Source organism: Fukomys damarensis, unplaced genomic scaffold, assembly GCF_012274545.1.
Source record: "Fukomys damarensis isolate Sample0158 unplaced genomic scaffold, DMR_v1.0_HiC HiC_scaffold_15, whole genome shotgun sequence".
Classification (NCBI taxonomy): domain Eukaryota; kingdom Metazoa; phylum Chordata; class Mammalia; order Rodentia; family Bathyergidae; genus Fukomys; species Fukomys damarensis.
Genome location: NW_022900927.1, coordinates 47,764,436 through 47,786,131, shown reverse-complemented (window position 1 = coordinate 47,786,131; position 21,696 = coordinate 47,764,436). Strand labels below are relative to the sequence as shown.

Below are 21,696 nucleotides of genomic sequence, written 5' to 3'. Positions count from 1 at the left end.
CCTTAGAAGTAGCAAAATTAGAATGTCCAGTAGACGAAAATAGAAAAATCATTTAGTTCATGTGCAAATAACAATAAGAATGAATGAAGAAAACAATAGAGTTTATTTTTTGGGTTGTGTGTGGTTCTTTACATCTGAAAATTAAACTGTTCATATTAAAACGAGCAGGGAGAAAGGAATACAAAACTGATTATTTGTCTCCTATAATTTTGTTTTACCTAATTTAATTGCTAGTCCTTTTTCTGAAGTGTTGCATTTCTAAGATGGTATGTAGTTCAGGTTACTTAAGCAATCTTTGTCCTTCAACATTTTTATTTTGCTTTATTTTTGTTAGCTTTGTTTTTATTAATAAATTATCTTCATTTTCCTTCAGTCACTTATGAGTAGGATCTTAGGCAAACCACTTAGCAAACTCATAAATCATCGATTCCTCACCTGTAAAATGTTGATAGCTTTAATAACTTCCTCTCATTTTTCTAAAAGATTCACTCTGAGAATTAAGTAAAACTCTTAACACAGTGGTAATAAGAAATACATGAAACACTACAAACTGTTAACAAATAAAAAATTAAAGCTAGACAGGGATTTAGCTCAGTCGCAGCACGTCTGCCTCGCAAGCACAAGGTTTCCAAGTTTGATCCCCAGTACCAATAAATACATAAATAAGGCCATTCCTTTAAAATAAGTTTAGCCATTATAGTTTATTCACACCAGAGAAACTATTTGATATTTACAGATGCAATTATTACAATTTCTGAACACTTGCTATGTACTTATCTTGTTATTTCAAGCATTTTAAAAGTAGGATCTCATGGAATTCTTAACATTGTCCTTAAACTAGGTAGAGTACTGATATTGCCTATTTCACAGGTGCAAACCTGAATAAAGAGGCAAGTTAAATTACCTCCCTAAGATCACAGAGCTAACAAACGATGGAGCGAAAGTTCAGACAGTGCAATGCAAAGATGACTCAACATACACAACTCAACAAATGTGATAACCTATATTAACAAAAAAAAGGACAAAAATCAGATGATTATATCTCCATAGATGCAAAAACCTGAAAAATTTCAACATCATGTCAAGATAAAACTTTTGACAGATTAGGTCAAGGGAATGTACGACAACACGATACAATCCATATGACAAAACTATAACTAAATCATTCATAACGGTGGGTAGGTGAATGCTTTTCCTCTGTGATAGGGGAAAGACAAAGATGCTCACTCTCATCACATAGTACTAGTCATCCTGGTCAGACAATTAGGGAAGACAAAGCCATAAAAGAAAGGTATTCTGAAAGGAAAAGAAGTGAAATTCTATTTGTTGCCATCATAAACTCATAAGTACAGAAGCCCAGTGAGTCTATCCTTTCAGAACTGGTCGGCAACCTCAGTAAAGTTTCAAGCTATAACAGGAACATATAAAAACCAGTAGTGTTTCTATTTACTAATAATGAGCTACCAAAAATCACATTTATAATATCAACAACAAAAATTTAAATAAGTACAAATTTAATCAAAGAAATAAAAGGACATGTATACTGAATAGTATAAAACATTGATGCGAGAAACTGAAGAAAGCATGAACAGAAAATATCTGATAGCCAAGGAATGCAAACTTAGTTTTATTAAAATGTTCATACTGACAAGGCACTCTATAGATTTAATGCAATCTTCATTGATATTCCAATGCCATTTTCACAGCAGAGGAAAAAACTCCTTAAATTTTAATAGGACCACAAAAGATCACAACTAACTAAACAATACCGACCCCAAACAACAAAGCTGGAAGCATTATATTTATTGATGGCAAAATATATTTTAAAGTGACGGCAAACAGAACATATACTGGCATAAAAACAAACATGTAGACAAATGGAGTCAGAAAGAAAATCCAGAAATAAATCCACAGATTTATGGTCAGCGGCCTTTTGACAAAGGTCCCAAGAATACATAATAGAGAATGGACAATTTCTTCAATAGACAAAAACCATAAAACTCTTAAAAGAAAATCTCCAAGAAATTGATGAGGGACCATGATTTTTTTTTTTGGTATGTGACCCAGATAACCCAGGCAACAAAAGAAAAATAGACAAATGGGACTGTATAGAATAAAATAGTGGACTGTATAGAATAAAATAGTGTTATGCTGGGCGTGGTGGTGCACACCTGTAATCCTAGCACTCAGGAGGCTGAGGCAGGAGGATCGTTGTGAGTTTGAAACCAGCCTTGGCTACATAGTGAGTTCCAGGTCAGTCTCAACTACATAGTGAGACCCTGTCTCAAAAAAAAAATAATGTTTACTATGGAAAAGGAGACAATTAGTAAAATGATGAGACAGCCAGTAGAATGTTAGAAATTATTTGCAAGCCATGTATCTGCTAAAAGATTAATATGCAAAAGGTACAAACAACTCAAACAACTCAGCAGGAAACTAAATAACCCAATTACAAATGGACAAAGGGCCTGAAGAGTCATTTAGTGTTGAAAAAGATGACATACAAATAGCTGAGAGACATATTTAAAAGAAAAGTTCAAGGCATTATCATTAAGGAAGTAAAATTGAAAACCATAATAAGATACCAATTTGCTCCAGTTAGAATGGCTATTATCAAAAAGACCGAATGTATCAAGTGTTGGCAACTGGATGGAGAAAAAGCAACTGATGTTCACTGTTGGAATAAAATTTGGTACATGCCCCAATGCAGAACAATAGGGAAATTCCTCAGAGACTAAAAACAGAACTGTCATATGATCCAGCAACCCCGTAACAGATACATCCAAAGAGAAAATAATCAGGACGTCCAAGAGATTCCATTGCAGTGAAGAATTATTCACAATAGCCAAGATGTAGAAACAACTTAATTGTCCATCAATAGGTGAATACATAAAGAAAATGTAGTATATATATACACAATGGAATACTTTTAGCTTTTAATAAAGGGGAAATTCCAGTCATTTATAAAAACATGAAAGAATCTGGAATACTTGAAGTAACTGCAAACAAGTACTAATAAAAATAAATAAATTTTAGAAATCAATGGAAAGATAAATCTCAAATCAGCTCACATATATGCAGAACCTAATAAAATTCAGTTCATACAAGTCAAGAACAGAGATGATTGGGCGGGGGATTTAGCTCAGTGGTTCCACCACCTGCCTCGCAAGCATAAGGACCTGAGTTCAATCCCTGGTTCCAAAAAATAAAAATACAAAATACAAAAAGAATAGAGATGGTTACCAGAAGCTGAGGAACTCGGTGAGAGCAGGCAGAGACAAAATGGGGAATTGTTGACCAAAGAAAACACAGTTCAAATAGGAGGAATAGGTTTTAAGATTAACTACACAGTCAATATAGCTCTTAATGAAGCATTACATATTTTAAAACAACTGAGAATAAATTTCAAGCAGTATAACTGTAAGCACAGTAACATTTTTTGTAAAACAGTTTAATGATATAGTGTATTTAAATATATATGCTTTGATTTGTTATTTCTGCTTCTAGACATTAAGAATACAATTCAATAAGAGCTGAAGAAACAATGAACTTCAAACTGCGTTAGACAAACCCCAAACGTCTGCATTTACATGCAGTCTGGTGCCATAGGGAAGAGCAATGTCATGTTTCCAAACTGAACGAGTGGAGTTAAGAGGAAACTTAGTAGGGGATATTCAAGGTAATAAATGAGGAAATGCTTGAAATGTTAAGGCGTTGTTTAACTCTAGTTAAGTTATTTAAACCCACTTTATTCTAAGTGATAACAAAGGTAAGATGGGATATGTACCTTACTATGAATACATATACCTAAACAAAGAAACAAAACGAGCCAAAGTTAAATCTGTTAACCTTTTTTTTTTTTTTTTTTTTTTTTGTACCGAAGATCGAACTCGGGACCTCAGGCTTGTGAGGCAAGAGGCGGAAGCACTAAGCTAAATCCCTGGCCCATAAATCGGTTAACTCTTGTAGTCCTCATTCTTACAGGAAGAACTTACATCTGACACGTGGAGCATGCATTAGGTTACTCTGGGAGCAAGGGTGTCAAACATTCCTCAACCTTGATTAGGTCAAAGGTTAAACATTTTTCAACAGTTCACAAACATGGGAAAACAAAAATATCTTATGAAACATGGGTTACTAAAATGGCAGGTTTTCCCTCTTTCGTAATATCAAATATTCCTTAAATATAAGCATATTTTCATCCTTGACCAACAGACATAGCCACCACTCTGTCTGTCTTGCTACTGAAATTTAAAAAAAAAAAAAAAAAAGGCCAGGATGAAAAATGAAAGAATTTTAGTACAATCTGTAGGACTCACTGGAGCCTGGTAGGATCACTATTGCACAGTGGAGAAAGAAAACATTTCAACTTAGTTTTTCCTAATTCATACAATGTTACTATAAAATGAATGGAAAAGCAACATTCAATTAATACTGTGGTCTCACTTCAACAAAACTAAAGAAATTATGTGAATACCGGCATGCCATTATGAAGGGATACTATGGCAAATGGAGTCCCTTAATCAGAACCTATAGAATAACTAATTTTGATGTTCTCCCATTTTGGGGGTCAGATGCCCTAATATTGGTATTATTTGAATTCTTCTAAAGGGAACATGAGTTCTTCTAATGTTCTGAAACTGCATGTAGAGTAGGATGATAGTCACGTGACTCAATTCCTCGAAATGTATTCTAAAAAAGTGTGCTCTGGGACACGTTCTTGTATCTCAGAAGAGCTGGTTTCCTGATGCACCCTCTACTGGGGAGCTGGGGTTCACTGGAAACTGTCCTCTGCAATATGAGCAAAGGAGCGGGCACCTAGAGGAGGGTTAGTCAGAGCTCTGGTTAACAGCAAGGGCTTCAGTGTCGTCAACAATGAGCAAACTATCTTGCCTCACTCTTTTCCTCTTCAAAAGAAAATAAGAGCAAAGGTAAACACATTAGTTTGGGAAAACTTCCACGTAAAGCAGGTTTTTCCCGAGCTTACTTCTTTTCCTAAAATGACTATTATCCAGTAGCTAGAAATCTGGTACCTTCATAAAGTTCACTTAGTGAAATAAGTGAAATGCCAACCACATGTGGGGTTGCAAAAGAATCAAACCGAACCAAGACCACACAGCCAAAGAGCAAACTGAACGTATTTCACATAGGGGAGAGAAAACAAAAACAGTAAGTGTATGTGAAAGTGCACCATGCTTTATAAGTCACTTTTTCATGATTTTGAACTATTCCTAGAATATTTTATGAGTACACAATTCAGTAAATGTGAGCATACATATTATACTAGCAGGCAGTATAACTTTTCATTCCACAGACCAAGAGAAAAGACAATAGAACATGACAGGTTAAAGTTATCTTTCTGACTGTGAGATTTGTCTCAATTATTTCTTCCCACACAGTTCCTTCCAAATGTTCTTATTTAACAGGTAACAGGCTCATATTTAACAGGTAATACCCGGGGAATTGTTACTGATTTTAGGGGAATCTCTGCTTTTCTTTTCAAAAGCTAAAATGGTGAAGTTAAGATAGTAAGAAGGAAAGGAATTTTGATTCATACCCAACCCTCATTTTATATTGGAAATATGCTTTAATGCTATAAAATATTAATTCATACATATTTCTTAAATAATACTGTTTTAAGATGCTCAAGGGAGTCCGACTTTTTTAAAAGTTATACTATTAAAAATTTTAAGTATTAAACAAATAGAATGGAAAAACAAACCTCCACATGCCACTATTGGTCCGTGAACGTCAATAACAAGCCACACACGTTTTGTCTATCTATGTATGTGTGTATTGCTATGGACAGGAAGGAAAACTCTAGATTGCACGTATTCTACTCCTATACATTTTAGTGGGTATCTTTAAAAAGTATACATTTGGTGACTACCAAACTTTAGTTTGAAATAAAATAGTAATAAACAGAAATGCAAAGAAAAATATATCTCTCTGCTGCTGTGCTATTGAAAAACATAAAATTTTAAGGTTTAATTAAAACTTACAAAGGATAATTATCGAAATTTCTAAGTTCCTTTCCATTCAAATATATTTCACTCTATTCTTTCTACTAGAATTTACTATTCAAAAGTATGGGTAAGGGCCAGGGATTCAGCTCAGTGGTTCTGCGGCCTGCCTTGCAAGCACAAGGATCCAAGTTCAATCCCTGGTAAAAAAAAAAAAAAAAAAGTATGGGATAAAAGTAAACATTTTAATAATGAATAGAAAGCAAATGGAAAAATCATTTTAAGTCATTTGCTGCAATATAGTATTTACATGTTCCTAATTAATAAAGCAAGTGAATAACTTTTTGGAATGCTGAAATTTGAAATCTAATCAACCACCTACATGTTCCAGTTCTTCACTATAAAAGTGAGTTGGGCAACCTTAAATATTGCAAAGTATTTAAAATTCCAAAGTATGTGCTGTTTAATTCAACTTTTACATATTTTACATATTACCAACAAAGTACACCTATTGGAATATCATTTTAACATGTGACCACTTCCACTATTATAAGCTAATATTATCTATCACTGTAAAATTTAAATAACATTCATAACACTGGTGCTACAGCATTATTAAAGTTTCACATAAAAACATAAGGAATTAAAAATTTAGATAAGCATTAATACAAATGATAGATTGCCACAGTAATGCATTTGATTTTTTTTTTTTTTTGAGATGAGGTTTTCACTAAGTTGTTCAAACTGGCCTTGAATTCACTATGTAGTCCAGGCTGAATTCGAACTCATGATGAATCACCTGCCTCAGCTTCCTGAGTGCTGGGATCATAGGCATCCCCCACCGCACCTGGCTATATATTTTGATTTTTATTCATATATTTTGCACATATCTTTCATCTGGGTATTTTATGGCTTACTGAGGATTAAAAGTGCATTTTGAATACAATCTTTATCTTTACTTATGTCTTTTTGTAGAATTATTAAACCATACCTTCAGAGTTACCATCTCTTCTGGGATGTGCCTTCTTTGATGATTTTGTAAGAGAAACTTTATTTTCACTCTTTTTGAATAATGCTAGGCGCACAGTAGCATCTAGATAAAATCAGAAAAACAAAAGCTATGATCAACTCTGGGCCACTCTTTTTGATCTGATCATAAATTTTTTTATGGTGTTATTAGAAATGTGCTTTTTTAGGGCTCTATAAAATTGATGATGTTATTTTAAACTTCATAATACCCAAAGATAATCAGTCATGCATATATTCTTTTTTGTTGTTTTGTTTTGTTTTTGGTACCAGGGATCGAACTAGGATCCCTCTGCTTGCGAGGCAGGTGGCGGAACCACTGGGCTAAATCCCTGGCCCTGTCGTCATATACTTTTGATTGCAAGATTAAACACACAGCCAATACTTATTATAAATGAAAGAAATATTAATAATGTTCTAAAATTGTATATCAACTTTGCAGTTAATGATATTCATTTGTGAAGATGTTGTACTATTTATTATCTTAGCTCCCTTCTTAAGTTCCTGATGTTTCTGGAATAAGCAAAAAATTAATAAATATGTAACTATATGAAAGATGTTATAGGAAAAACCATATAACTACTTTTTCCTCTCTAAAGAGTGTAAGAATACAGGAGATGGAAGCGAGAAAGCAAATGGAATTAAGAGACAAATAGAAAATGATTATTTTCATTCAGTTATCACATAAGATAGTTGTTTTTTTCTGCTCAAATATATTATATTTACATGACAAAGATGAATAAATTATCTATGACTTTTAAAGCCAGGAAAACTCTAAATCTATTAATTTGACCAAATGAATAAAATCGCCAGGTGTGGTGGCGCATGCCTGTAATCCCAGCACTTGGGCGGCTGAGGCAGGAGGATCGCTGTGAGTTTGAGACCAGCCTGGGCTACATAGTAAGTTCCAGGTCAGTCTCAATTGCATAGTGGGACCCTGTCTCAAAAAACAAAAAAACAAAAACAAAATAAAACAAAATAAAAAAAACAAAAATGAATAAGATGGCTTGAATATAAAGCACTATAAATTTTATTAGTAAGAGTAGTTCCATGGAATGTGAAAAATTTAATTTGATGCTGTTGCATTAAATTTTTGCTTAAGAACTATAAGAGAAGAAGATAGTGACATAATTACCAGGGAGCAAAATAAAAAATGGAAAGTTATGCATTAGTACGGTAACATAAAACCAAAATTCAGAGCAACACAGATTTTCTCCGTATCTTATGTCATCTGGGAAAGAGTAATTTATGAAACTTTGATGAGTATCTAGTGTAATAGAATTGAATATACAAAATGGAAAAACAAGATTTTAAGTTATAGATACTAACTATACATTTTATTTAAATGCTACTGTATCATATTTTTAAGAATATAAATCAGAGAAGCAAATTGAATAGTATATGCAGTTATTCTCTGAAATGAGCACACTAATAATTTTCATCAGCCATTAGCAATACTTTATCCTTCCTAAGTATTTTACGTGTTTCACAGATACTATAATTCTCAAGATTAGGAAAACACCTGACAATGTTTGCATACATTCATATATACACATAATCAAAGGTGTTACTGTAGTTTGGGTATTTCTCAATTAATTCAGTATGAACTAACAATAAGAATAATAATACATGGTATATATATTTCATAAAATAAGCATTTTATATCACCTAAATCACTTACCAGAAATAACAATATGCTCAAAAGAAGTATCTATTAATGAGGGAAGGTTAATTTCTATGGAATTACAAACTGCAGTACCTTATAACCTGTGTGATACCTTAACATCTTGCTACACCTGTGCTGATTGTTCTTTTACAGCTGTGTATTCTTTGAGCAAAGATAATATTTTGAACAGAACTTGGTTAGATTATTGTTCCCTTTTTAATCATTTGTCTGACTTTGAATAAAGTATTCTCCTTTTTTTGCTTTCTCCTCCGTCCATCAGAAATCCCACTGACTTTGAAGTACTACTGTGGGGATTAGTGAAATAATGTGTGAAGCATCAAATCTCTTGCCCACATACATGTTGATGCTCAACAAATAGTATTTAGTAGACAAATAATTATATAATAAACTGTGGTATTTTCAACTTATATTCTTGGACAATACCTCATATCTTTCTATAAAATATAAGATATAGATGGGTCTTGTTTTTAATTAAATGCCTTGCTTTTAATCAATATACCATACTGAAATAAAGCTAGGGATCTTTTATAATTTTTTTGGCATTTCCTTGGGCCAATAATCATCTCTCAATGACCTGACTTCCTAACATGTAAAACAGTAATAAAAAAATAGCGCTGTCCTCATAATACAGTCAAGATTAAATAATTAATACATATACAATATTTACAAGAGTTGTCTAGCTCAATTTACTCAATAAAATAACTTTATTCCCCAAGAGCACATAAAGAACACTACATTAGAGATATCCTTTTATTTCAAAACATTCTGATTGCATCACCTTAAATCAATTTGAGACAATTCAAATAACAAAGGGATAATGATAAGAAGCAAAAAACATAGTAATTTAAGAAGAGGGAAAAACCAACTTGAATTTGCTAGTTCCTAGAAATAACACTGTGAATAAGAAACTATTCTTGCAATAACAAAAAAAAAATTCTACCAAGAAAGCCAGGAGATAAGGATACTGTAGATTACAGCTTGTAACACATTTTTACTGCATTGTAAAGTCAGTTTTGTACACGAAATTTACCCCTCTGCAACCATCAATAGAGGGCCATGGTGTCTTTTATTAGTTTTTTAAAAAATCTTTTTATTTTTCACCACAGCTTGCTCAGGAATAGGTATGAAACATACCTTTAAAAATATTTCAAGAAACTAAAGCACTTTGAAAAAAGAGATTGAAGAGGATATAAGAAAGTGGAAAGACATCCCTTGTCCCTGCACAGTAGGAACCAATATAGTGAAGATGGCCATACTTCCAAAACCACTTCAAATATTCAATGCAATCCCGACTGAAATCCAAAAAGCATACTTCACTGAGCTAGAGAAAACAATCCAAAAATTATTTGGAATCAGAAGAGACCTAGAATTGCAAAACCAATTCTAGGCAACAGAGACATGGAAAGGGGTATCACAATTCCAACTTGAAATTATACTACAAAGCTACTATGTTAAAAAGAGCACAGTACTGGCAAAGAAACAAACCCAAGGATTAGTGGAAGACTAGAAGATGCAAACAAAACAAAACAAAACAAAACAAAAAAAGCCCAAAAAACTCCAGACGTACTCACCTACCTCATCTTTGACAAAAGAGTCAGCCATCCTCCCTGGAGGAAAGATAACCTTTTCAATGAATGGTGTTGGCAAAAGTGAATTTCACCCTGCCAAAGATTAAAACTAGATCACTATCAGTCACCATGCACTAAACTAAAATTGAAGTAGTTTAAAGATATAAATATTAAAACAGAAACACTAAATTTGCTGGAAGGTAAGTTAGATAGAACTCTTGGCATGGAAAAAGACTTTATGAACAAATCCTCAGTAGCATGGTAGTAGCAAAAAGTATCACCAACTAGAATCTCATATTAGTAAAAAGCTTCTGCACTGCAAGAGAAACCACCAGCAGTATGAAGAGACAATCCACAATGTGGGAAAAATTTGTACCAGCTGCTCCTCAGACAAAGGTCTACTCTCCAGAATATAAAAAGAACTAAAAAAAAAAATCAGACCCCCCAAAATAAAGACCCAATTTAAAAATGGGCATCTGATATAAACAGACATTTCTCAAACAAACAAGTAAAAGCAGCAAATGAACATATGAAAAAAATGTTCAACATCACTGGTCATTCGAGAGATGCAGATGAAAACAACACTGAGATTCCACCTCACCCCAGAAAGTATTGCTGCTATCAAGCAATCAATGAATAACAAATGCTGGTGGGGATGTGGGGAGATAGGAATCCTTTTTCACTGTTGGTGGGAGTGCAGACTGGTGCAACCACTGTGGAAATCAATATGCAGATACCTCAAAGAACTAGGATTAGAGGTTCCATTTGACCCATCTGTCCCTCTGCTGAGTATCTTTTCAAAAGAATTAAAAGAATCATACCACAATTATATATGCTCACCCATGTTTATAATGGCAGAGCTTGTAATAGCTAAAACTTGGAATCAGCCCAATTGCCCACCAGTTGGAGACTGGATAAAGATGTGTTTTTTTTTTTTCTATAAAATGGAGTACTACTCAGCCATAAACAATGAGAAACTAGAGGCATTTATAGCTAAATGGATGCACACTGAGGCCATACTCTTATGTGAAATAAATAGGATGCACATGTGTAAACACCGAATAGCTTCTCTGACATTAAAAACTAAAATTGTAAATAATGTTCAAATTGTATATTTGACAATGTGCAACAGGAAGAAAAGGGCTAAAGGTATAGGGGAAGTGGGAAGGGTATGGGAAAGGAGAGAAGGGAAAAGAAAAATATGAGAAAAGGAAAAAAATGGAAACAAAGACTTTGTAAATAGGGAAGTTTGGAGGGGTTGTAGGGAGGAGAGGGTTATGGGGAAAAATAAGAAACAAGATACATCATGTAAAAGTACAAGATCTCAATGATGGATTAACTGTACTGTGTCCCTAAAAAGTACCAATAAACTTAATGAAAAAATAAAATATAAAAAATACTGCTGGGGATTTAGCTCAGTGGTTCCGGCACCTGCCTTGCAAGCTCAAGGACCTGAGTTCAATCCCTGGTACAAAAAACAACAACAACAACAACAACAACAACAAAACCAAACCAAAACAAACAAACAAAAAAAACACTGAGGAAGAAAAAAAATATTTCAAGAACTCCCTAGGGAAGTAAAGTGAGTTCCTATTACATAATTCGGCTGTGTTAGATACTTTATGTCCATTATCTAATCTACACATCCTGCTTTTTATCTTTAAATTTATTGGTACAATTTAGATATACATAAGGGTCACATTCATCACATGCAATTTGCACTTTTACACCGTATATCTTCATTCATAATCTTTCACATGCCCCTCCCCTCCATTCTCCTCCTCATGCCCTTCTTCTTTATAAGATCTTTGTTTCCATTTTATCTTTCTTTTCTCTTTTATTGTTTTCCCTTCCTTTCTTTCCCTTCTCCCTCCTTTCTCGGGTCCCTTCCCATTTGAACCTTTCCTTCCTGTTACAAAATATCTATTATATATTTAGGTCCTGTTCACACTTTCAGTCTCCCACACCAGAGAAGCAATGTGATATTAACATGTGTGTTCAATTTATTTCACTTAAAAGAATAGTGTCAAAGCCCATCTCTTTAGGTGTAAGTGCCTCCAGTTTATTCTTCTTGATGGCAGAGTTGTACTCTACTGTATACTAAAAAAAAAAACAAAAAAAACAAACACATCTTCTTTATCCATTCACTGGTTGATGGACATTTGGGCTGTTTCCGCGATCTAGCTGCTATTAACTCTGCTGCTATGAACACGGGTGTGCATAGACTGCTGTGGCGTGCTGCTTTGAATCCTCTCAGGAAGATACCAAGAAAGAGGATAACTGGGTCAAATGGAACCTCTCTCGTCCTATTTTTTTGACAAATCTCCACATAGATTTCGACAGAAGCTGCACCAGTCTACACTCCCTCCCAACAGTGGAGAAGGGTTTCTTTTTCCCCACAATTCGGCCAGTGTTTGTTATTGGTTGATTTATTGATAGCAGCCATTCTTTCAGGAGTGAGGTGGAATCTCAGTAACGTAACTTTTATAGTAGCCAGTATTTTGTCCTGTTTATCATCCCTTTTCAGTTTCTGAAGTTCTAATTTTATTTCATTATTTTATTTTCAATTTTAAAATAAAATTTGGCATTATTTTCATTTTCTGTATGATTAGTTATCATCTTAAAATGCATATGATTCATTATTTAAATTCCTAGAAGAAAAAAAATTAAGAAACTAAAATACACAGAATCTTGTATGTGTATATATACATATATACATGTACATATGTATACATGTATATATACATATATACATGTGTGTATACATATATACATGTATGTATACATATATACATGCATATATATATATATATATATCCTGTGAAATGTATATTAATACTGATGTTTACCAAATTTGTGGTTGAATCAGCTAAGAGTCATTCATGGAACATCTATCCAATACTTTTATTTATTCCCTTATGTGACTTTAAATTTTATATGCATATGTAGGATAAATGTTAGAAAGCCATATTATATTTGTATTGTTTGTCCTTAGCCATTAAATACTTTCCCAGCCCCTCTGCCCCCAAATCTCTACACTCAGACCTGGTACTCACTGAGGACCACTCTACAGCAAACCAGCCACCCACTTCTTTCCCTCATCCAGCTTATTTCAGCCTTGTTACCAAGAGTAGTCACTACCCTTAGGTTATTGACCTTGCATGTTTTCAATAAACCTGCAACTCTCAATTTCTGTATGATATTCTTCATTGCAGTACTGAATTACAGACTGTCCTTCAGTTCATCTAAATTCCAAATACAATTAACTAAATTCTTAAGCCATTTTTGTACCTAAGGGAACAGTAAATACAAACAAACAAACAACCCACAAAAACAAGACCAGTCATTATTGGCTCAAGTTTATGTCAGTCGTGAGGGAAAAAGCAATCACTTGCTTACTGGGAAAAACAACACTCATAACCCAAACATACACCAAGTAACTCATGATAATGCCTCACAATTTTAGACTTCATCCTGCGGCTTCCAATAATCCATCATCTTCCTTCCCTCCTCTTCCTCCTCCTCCTCTTCCTCCTCCTTCTCCTCCTCCTCCTCCCTCCACCTCCTCCTCCTCCTCCTCTCTAATGCAGATGGCTTCATGATACAGACAGAAGTCCTCAGAAGAGTCCTTTCTAAAAGTTGAGCATCCTTCTTCATTTCCTGGCTGTAGTAACCAACTTCTCCTCTGCAATAATTCTTCCTCTCTCTATAAATGATTCCAATTCAGCTTCTTTTCTCAAGTTAATTGAACTTCTGTCTTTTGTCTTATTTTCATTCTAATCTTATACAAAATGTTGTTTACTTATCTTCTTAGTTTAATACAGATACATAAAAGACATAAATAAATATTAGTAAGTGCTTGATACTGAGCAATTTGCTCTAGGGGTTTTCCTGGTGGAAATTTGAATTAAAACTTCCATAGTCTGTGCATTTATGCCTCATTCCCTTGAAGATCGCTGCTTTGTCAGATGTAAGATACAGTTTGTTCGCTTAAGTTCCTGTTCTCCGACGTTTCTCCTGCCCCTCTATAACTGACCTAACACAAGTAGCTGCTCAGTAGTTTTATGGGCAATACTGCCCTCTAGTGGTCGAAAACTTTCAAACTGGTAATTTATCCACGTAAAAATGTATATATTGTCTTTACATAGGCTTAAAATTCACTAGTAAAATTTTGTTTAGAACAGTATTGAAATATATAAAAAAGATTTACCTAATTAGTGAATAAAAATGTAAATAATTGCTATTATTTTATGCAAGTAAGGTAATGGCACAGCACAAACTGACTGAATTGTAAAATTGAGAAAAAATAGTGGAAAATGTTCTCTATGAAAGAAACTCCCGGCACAGAGTTTTAAATGATTTATCCACAGACAAAAAAATGATATAAGGGCTATAACATAGGCCTAAAAAATGTGATGCGATAATTGGAAAGGATTCCTTTGATTTCCTTTTTTCATCTTTAATTCTCCCTTAAAATCTCTAATCTGTAAATGCATTGCAAAAGAAGAAAAAAAGAAAACAATAAGGAGAGTATAAAGTAAAAAAACAGTGCAACATAAAAATTCAAAATCTCAGTCATAACAATGTAATTTGGATTACAATTGTATAATTAGGTAAATAATCTTCATAAAATTATACAAATGAGCATTTAGAATTTTTATTTAACAAGGCGTGTTTAACAAATTTTAACAAAAATTTTAAATTAAAAATGCAATTGTTGAGTGGGACTACTGGTTGTTCTATTTCATTTGTTACACTAACATGCCCCCTTGTGACTGGTGAAAAGAATCTTAATTTATGCCTAATTATCTCTAACTGTGTCCATGGAAGCAATACTTATATGTGAGCAAATACTGTTCATTGAATCATTTGCTAAAACATTATTTACTATACAGATTTATCAAAAACATACTCAACCAAAACAAAACAAACCTTTAATTACAAGAATTAAGAAGACAGGTTTATGTATTTCTGGAGTTACTATCATACGGAAAATTTGACAAAATAAAATGTTCTTCACTTTTAACTACAGAAGGCTACTATAAGCATAATAAATATTTTTTTAAAAATTCATATAGCAAAAAGTTTGAACATAAATAGGACATGATTATTGGTCGAACAGTTGTATCAGTTCTTAAATTTATTTTTTGATACTTTTAACTTACACCGGGAGCCTCAGAAATTTTTATCATTTTCAAGAGTATGTTTTTTGATGGGTAGAAACATACATTGAAAAAATGAAGGAGTTTATCAAACTACCTGGATTTACTGTTCTAGGCTCTACATTCCCACAGCAGAGAGTTTCTCTACCATAAGGGTGTGGAGTTAATATTTTACTGTAATAACCACCACAGGGAACCACAGGGCCCTGAGTGATGTAACAGCAGTTCACAAGTTAAGCCTGCAGGAGGCAAAGGTAAATTTAAAAGCACAATATGTATTTAAATTTTCTTTAGGAATGACCTAAAATTTTAATACTTTTAAATCTGAAAAATTGTTAGTAAACAACACAAATTATAATTACTCACTGAAGATAAAGTATAAATTAAGGTGTCATAAATATAGCCACAAAAACAGAAAGTGGTACAGTTTTGAAAATGAAAATGAGTAGTAATTTATAAATGGTTATTCAAAAAGGTACTGCTAGATACCAGTTCTTCCTTGTAAAGCAAAGAATTTTCGCCATTTTTATTTATATTTTAAGTTCAAATAGGCATACAAAGTTTTCAGTACTATACACTTCTGCTGAATTACTAATTTAAATAATACACAGACAAATCAATATGAATGAGAAGCAATTTGTGAATATTATTTGTATATTTCTATGAGATAGAATTCCAGGGTAAATCTAGCTTTATTTTGTGATGTAAAAGCATGGCTTTTCAAAAAGTCCTATGACTTGTACTGAGCCTATGAGCTCATCACTTTATAAAAGTGAGAAGTGGAAAGTTATCCGCAATATGTAAACAATTTTAAAAAGTTTTAGTTAAAAAGATATAGAATTATACCTTGCTATTTCTTGCCTACAGATTCAAAAACTCTTCCACATATTAAGTAACTATACTAAAATAATAAGTTGTCCAAAGAAAGACAAATGATTCAAAGAGTAGCTTGGCAATGAGCATAGAAGAAAAGACCCTTGTGAATGTTAGCCAAATTCTTCAAAATCGTAAAATGCACCAATTGCGGTTCTTTCCAAGGTGTCAAACTGTGAAATAGTCTTAAGTAAAATCTATGAAACTGATCCATGTGCATAATTTACTGAATAATCTAGCAATTTAAAATCACACAGAGCAATATGCACATTGAAGCTGGTCCTTTTGAGAACCAACATTCTCTTAAATGAACCAGTTTAGAAACAAATTAGACAATAATTCTCAATGCACAATAGATAGAATAATCAATAGCCAACTGGATTAGAAAAGAGAGGAAATAACAAAAAGAACATTCAGGAGTGTAATAAATCATTCATTGTAATGGCATAATTTTCAAGTTTACTCTTTCAATCATTATCTTAGACATTCATCTGTGCATTCATTTGTGTCCTTATTAAATATAATTTGGAAAATATATTTTAAAATAATTTATTTTCAGCATGACAAAAATTTATTAGTCAAAGACCCTTAATTACTCACCTAACTTTTTCTTTAATTTCTTTGATTTCATTTTGTGCGCCCTCTTCAGCATTTGCTGAGCAGTAGAAATATCCTTAAAACCCCTATGAAAAGATAAATGTAACAAAGGCAAAAAAAAAATACAGACCATATTTAGTTATGTGTGTATATATACATACACATATTTGAATTATATCATGGCAAAATAATTTGCATTTACTTCATCAAAGTTGTAATTTAACCCCATGTTAAGTTTCTTAAAAACTATAAGAAAATATGCATTCTTGAATCCTGAAAAATATATGCCTTGGACATTTATAAGTCTTTTAATTTCTTTTTTTTTTAGGGTAAAATAGACCACATACCATTCTTCTGAGAGTTTTTCTTCTTTTTCAGATTTAAGCAAACTCTTTCTACTGATTTTTGATTCAGGTGTCCAGGAGAACATTCTATTTTCTGATCTGGCAAAGGAAATAAATGACTTTTAACGGAATCAACACATGAGTATCAGCACTGTTTAAAGCTACAAGCTGTTTATGTTGTAGCCAACATGGAAATAAAATCCATTTAAGTTACAAGAAAACTTTATCTTGAAAAGTAATAAAAGTCTGCCATTAATTTAAATTGTTTACATTTCAATTACTTGAAGCATATTTCAACCCTTTTGCAAAAGCAATACAGTACTGGGCATTTTGTTCCAGTCCTTATCTCTACCTATAAGGCAGTAAATATCCACTTGTCAACGACAATTAATTACATTATTTCACCAACGCGTAAGTTTTGTGGTTACTTTGATGCACCTCACACACTTTTCTCCCACTAAACTCTCAAAGTCATGTTTTAAACATTAAATGCTGCATCTTCAAAACATGTAAATTCACATCTATTTTTATTAATTGTACTACTTTGGAGAGGAAGGGTAATGTTTTCGTTATTCATAAACTGATTCCCTAAGAAAAGTCCTTTAGCTTACCTGCAATGTAACTGTGTGTGTTCTGATGAAAACGAATTTTCTTTCTCATTACACAGCCATGCCTGAGCTGGATGGCTTGGTAAGTTAAGAGAAGTATCATCATATTTCAAGGTTCCAGGGACCTTTTCCCAAAAAATGAAATATGTGTAAATAAGTTAGAATATTCTAGCATTTATACTTTTAACATGCATATTACTAAGTAGCCTCATAAGGGACTCAGTATAAAATTAAAAATTGTAATAAATTAAAATTTCTAGAATAAATAAACAGGTCCTTTGTTATAGTGGTGAAGAATATGTTTTTTGGTATAGCTCACATACACCATATACAAAAATGATTAATTGCAAAGATCTTAAAAATCTCAGAAAACAAAAACTTCAAAGATTACCAAATAAATAACAGATATTGCAGTCCATTGACCTCTGACTGAGAATCCTCAGCTGCTGCCCTCTTACTGCATAGTTTTGTATTTTTAAAGTGCTGTCAACTAGTGATTTTAGGCTACTGCCAAGTATGCAGCTGCACCATATCATTTTCTCTCCTTTTTTCTTTCTCTCCTTTTTTTTTTCTTTCTTTTTTTTCTTTTTCTTTTTTTTTTTTTTTTTTTTTTTTTTTTTTTTTTTTTTTTTTTTTTTTTTGCTACTGTGAAATAAAGTGTTGAAAGAAATCCAAAATAAAGAAAAAAAATTAGGAGCAAATGAAAGCAAAGCTATATGAAAAATTACATCTGGGAACAAGGAGGAAGTCAAAGGCTTCTAAAAGTAATTATGTTTTTCAAGTCAATAAATTGTATTATTAATCACCACAGCATCGCATAACCCGAAGAAATGAACAGAGATGGAGCACTCAGGAGTCTCCATGACATGTTACCTTTGGCCGGGGCTGCTGGTCTGGGAACAGCAGCGTTTGTGAAGGGAAGCAAGAAGAATCTAAAGCTAGCCATTCTCTCTCTAAGGCAGCCTGTACAAATGACATTCAAAGGGACACAATTTAGTTTGGGTAACTTTTAGACAGTTTCCGTTAAACTGTCTGATACACTGTCAATGTTGACAAAGTCTAACAAAATTTTCATTTACAAGAAATTTCCTACTTGCTGGAGCATCTGTTCAATTTCAACACACAAAAGAGTAAGAGAGGGCATTCGTACCCAAGCTTTGTGTGAAGTGAAAATTGAATTCTGAGTGCTCTAAAAAGTGAGGTACAGACTGTTCCGTGTCTTCAACTGTTTGTCTATCACTATGACTCAGAGCCAAATCTAGGTGTAATCAAGGGAAATCCTCCTTTGGCTCTTCACATGCAAATTACAATATTTTTTATACCAAACATCAATATTGAAAATTCGTATTAATATGAGATTTCTCTTTGAGCACTGCACACAGGTTAGCTTTTACTTATTTTTTCTCCAAAATATCAAAAATTTTCTGTATGAATGGAAAGTAATTTTATAGTAAGACTATTCTTTATTTCAACTGTTTGAATGAAAAAATGTTTACACATCTTAAATTTTGAATTTTCATTTTAAATCTCCTCTCCACTGTGTAATATCTTGCTCCTATTTATAGAATTTCCAAATTTATTCTTTCTATGATGAACGTATGGTAATTACATGAATGTTATATATTTAAAATTCAGTCATTTGACCCAGCACAGTGGCACCTGCCTGTAACCCCAGCACTCTGGGAGGCTGAGGCATAAAGATTGCAAGTTAGACCCAGTTTGACCATTTTGCAACTTAGTGAGACTCTGTTTTGAAAAAGGGGTGGGGGGAGGCTATTGATACAGCTAATTGTGAAGACCCTGAGTTTAATCTCCAGTACTGAAAAAGGAAAAAAGAAGTACAATTATATGTTTTTAATTGGATTATGTAATAAAGCTTTGAGTAAACTTTTGTGGTTCTATAGTTTCTAAAAATCTTTATAAAAACAGGATAATCAGAAAAATGATTGTTTAAAAAAAAAGATTATAAAATGAATATGGTTTAACTTAAAACTAGAGTGATCATATTTTGAGGAGATGCAAAGTTTCCAACAGTAAAGTGTATAATTTCAAACTTTTGACTACTTTCTTAAATACCCGGGAGAGAGATACAGCTAAGACATTCTGACTATTGACAAGCAGTGCAATGACAGACATTTACCGATGGCATTTAGTTTTAGGAAATCTCACCAAGTTTATGTTCTTTGACTCTTATGCAAATAAGGCACCTTTACACAATTGTTAAGTGTTTTGTCAGATTCTTTCAAGGTAGGGATTATGACATCTATATTACAGATATATCTGGTTCAAGGATACATATCTGCTGTAAAGATTGTTGTCAGGCAGGAGGAATGCGTTCACAACATCTAGTGTATAACATGGTGACCATAGTTCGTAGCTGTATTATACTGTTGAAATTTACTAAGAGAAATTCAAAGTATTCTCACCTCAAAATATAAATATGAGTTGATGGACTGTGTATGACAAAAAGCTTGAATTAGACATTCCAAAGTGTAGACATATATCAATCATGTTGTACACAATAAATAGTTTTATCAATTAAAAAACATAAAATGTTAATATTAATATTGCTTACTAAAGTATTATTGAATAAAGAAAGAGAGAGAGGCAGCTCTCTCAGGAGAGCCATTAGTGTTCCTCCTCACCATTACAGAGAATTACAAAGTTCGGGAATGGCTGGGCAGAAACGGTGGCTTTACTTCAGGAGTGGGGGAACTACAATAAAAAAGTAAGACACTGTGTCAGATTTTTAAATGAAAGAGTTGACACGAAGGACCCTTGCTTTGAGGCACATGGGAAAGTTAATTAAAAAGATCTTATATTTTATTTGGGACGTATTTAAGCTGCTATGTTAACTACTGGTTAAATCATGCCAGGAATTCAGTAAACTCCCATTGACTTATAAAACAAAGTGGTTTGTTTTGCTTATGATGGGTAATACATAAATTTGATGAGGGATGTGTTGAAAAAGAATTGCTATTGCATGCAAAACTGCAAATGGGATTCAGGACTCAGATATCTAATTTTTTTGAATGACAAATGAAAACCCAGATTCCCTCGGGAGGACCCAGGGCCACGGCACACCGGTTCTAATAGCCCAGTATTCTTACTCTGATGCAAGGGGCTGAAATGTGAAGAGGTAAGGAGACAATATCGCAAAAGGCAATGGGCTACCGGACAACTCGCTGAGGCAAAGGACCAGTGTCCTGGCAAGGACTCTGACTTTTTCTCTGATTTTTATATGGGTAACTACTGTTTTTTTTAAACCTGAAACACCTGCCAAACCATCTCTTTTTTATGTTCCCTGAAAATCCAGCTGCTTTCCTTCAGTAGCAGGACCAGGTCCCCCACAGCACAGTGACCTCTTTGTCTTATCATACAGATGTGAAAGCACTGTTCTTACTTGAAAAGCCTAAATAAATTCTGGGAAAAAAAAATTGGTTCTCAAAAAGTGATATTTAGAAGTACAGAACACTGAAAATTCTATTTCTTACTTGAATACAAAGCCATAAATTTTTACAGGATTCCAGAATGATTTCTTAACCATTCTCTGTACTTCCAGAAATATAAAAATGGTATTTAATAGAAACTGCTAAAAATACTTTTAGTAATTATATAGTCACAAGCAAAATATATTACCATGTCTGATTTATATGAAGACAAGCTTAATAATGTCAAGTATATTTCGTATTACCTAGTACATTAAGAGAAGTAAAATTTCAAGATATTAGGAGAAATTAGCCAAGAGTTACAAACATAAAATTGTAGAATTTATATTAATATATCATGTTGACCACTGCAAATTTATACAAATTTAGTTATTTCTAAGAATACCTTCATTTGGATATTCTTTTTTTTTTTTTTTTTT

At 33.0% G+C, this 21,696-nt stretch overlaps 1 protein-coding gene across 1 annotated transcript in view; it reads right to left on the bottom strand.

Annotated features, from left to right (window-relative positions):
- The window catches only part of Lrriq1 (leucine rich repeats and IQ motif containing 1), a 189,352-nt gene that overhangs the window by 90,957 nt on the left and 76,699 nt on the right, over nt 1-21,696 (bottom strand). The window contains exons 13-17 of the mRNA XM_019205450.2: nt 18,702-18,791; nt 17,832-17,953; nt 17,224-17,319; nt 16,880-16,962; nt 6,955-7,056 (exon numbers count right to left, since the gene is read on the bottom strand). Coding sequence (XP_019060995.1) covers nt 6,955-7,056; nt 16,880-16,962; nt 17,224-17,319; nt 17,832-17,953; nt 18,702-18,791 — 493 coding nt within the window. The remainder of the gene's footprint in view (nt 1-6,954; nt 7,057-16,879; nt 16,963-17,223; nt 17,320-17,831; nt 17,954-18,701; nt 18,792-21,696) is intronic.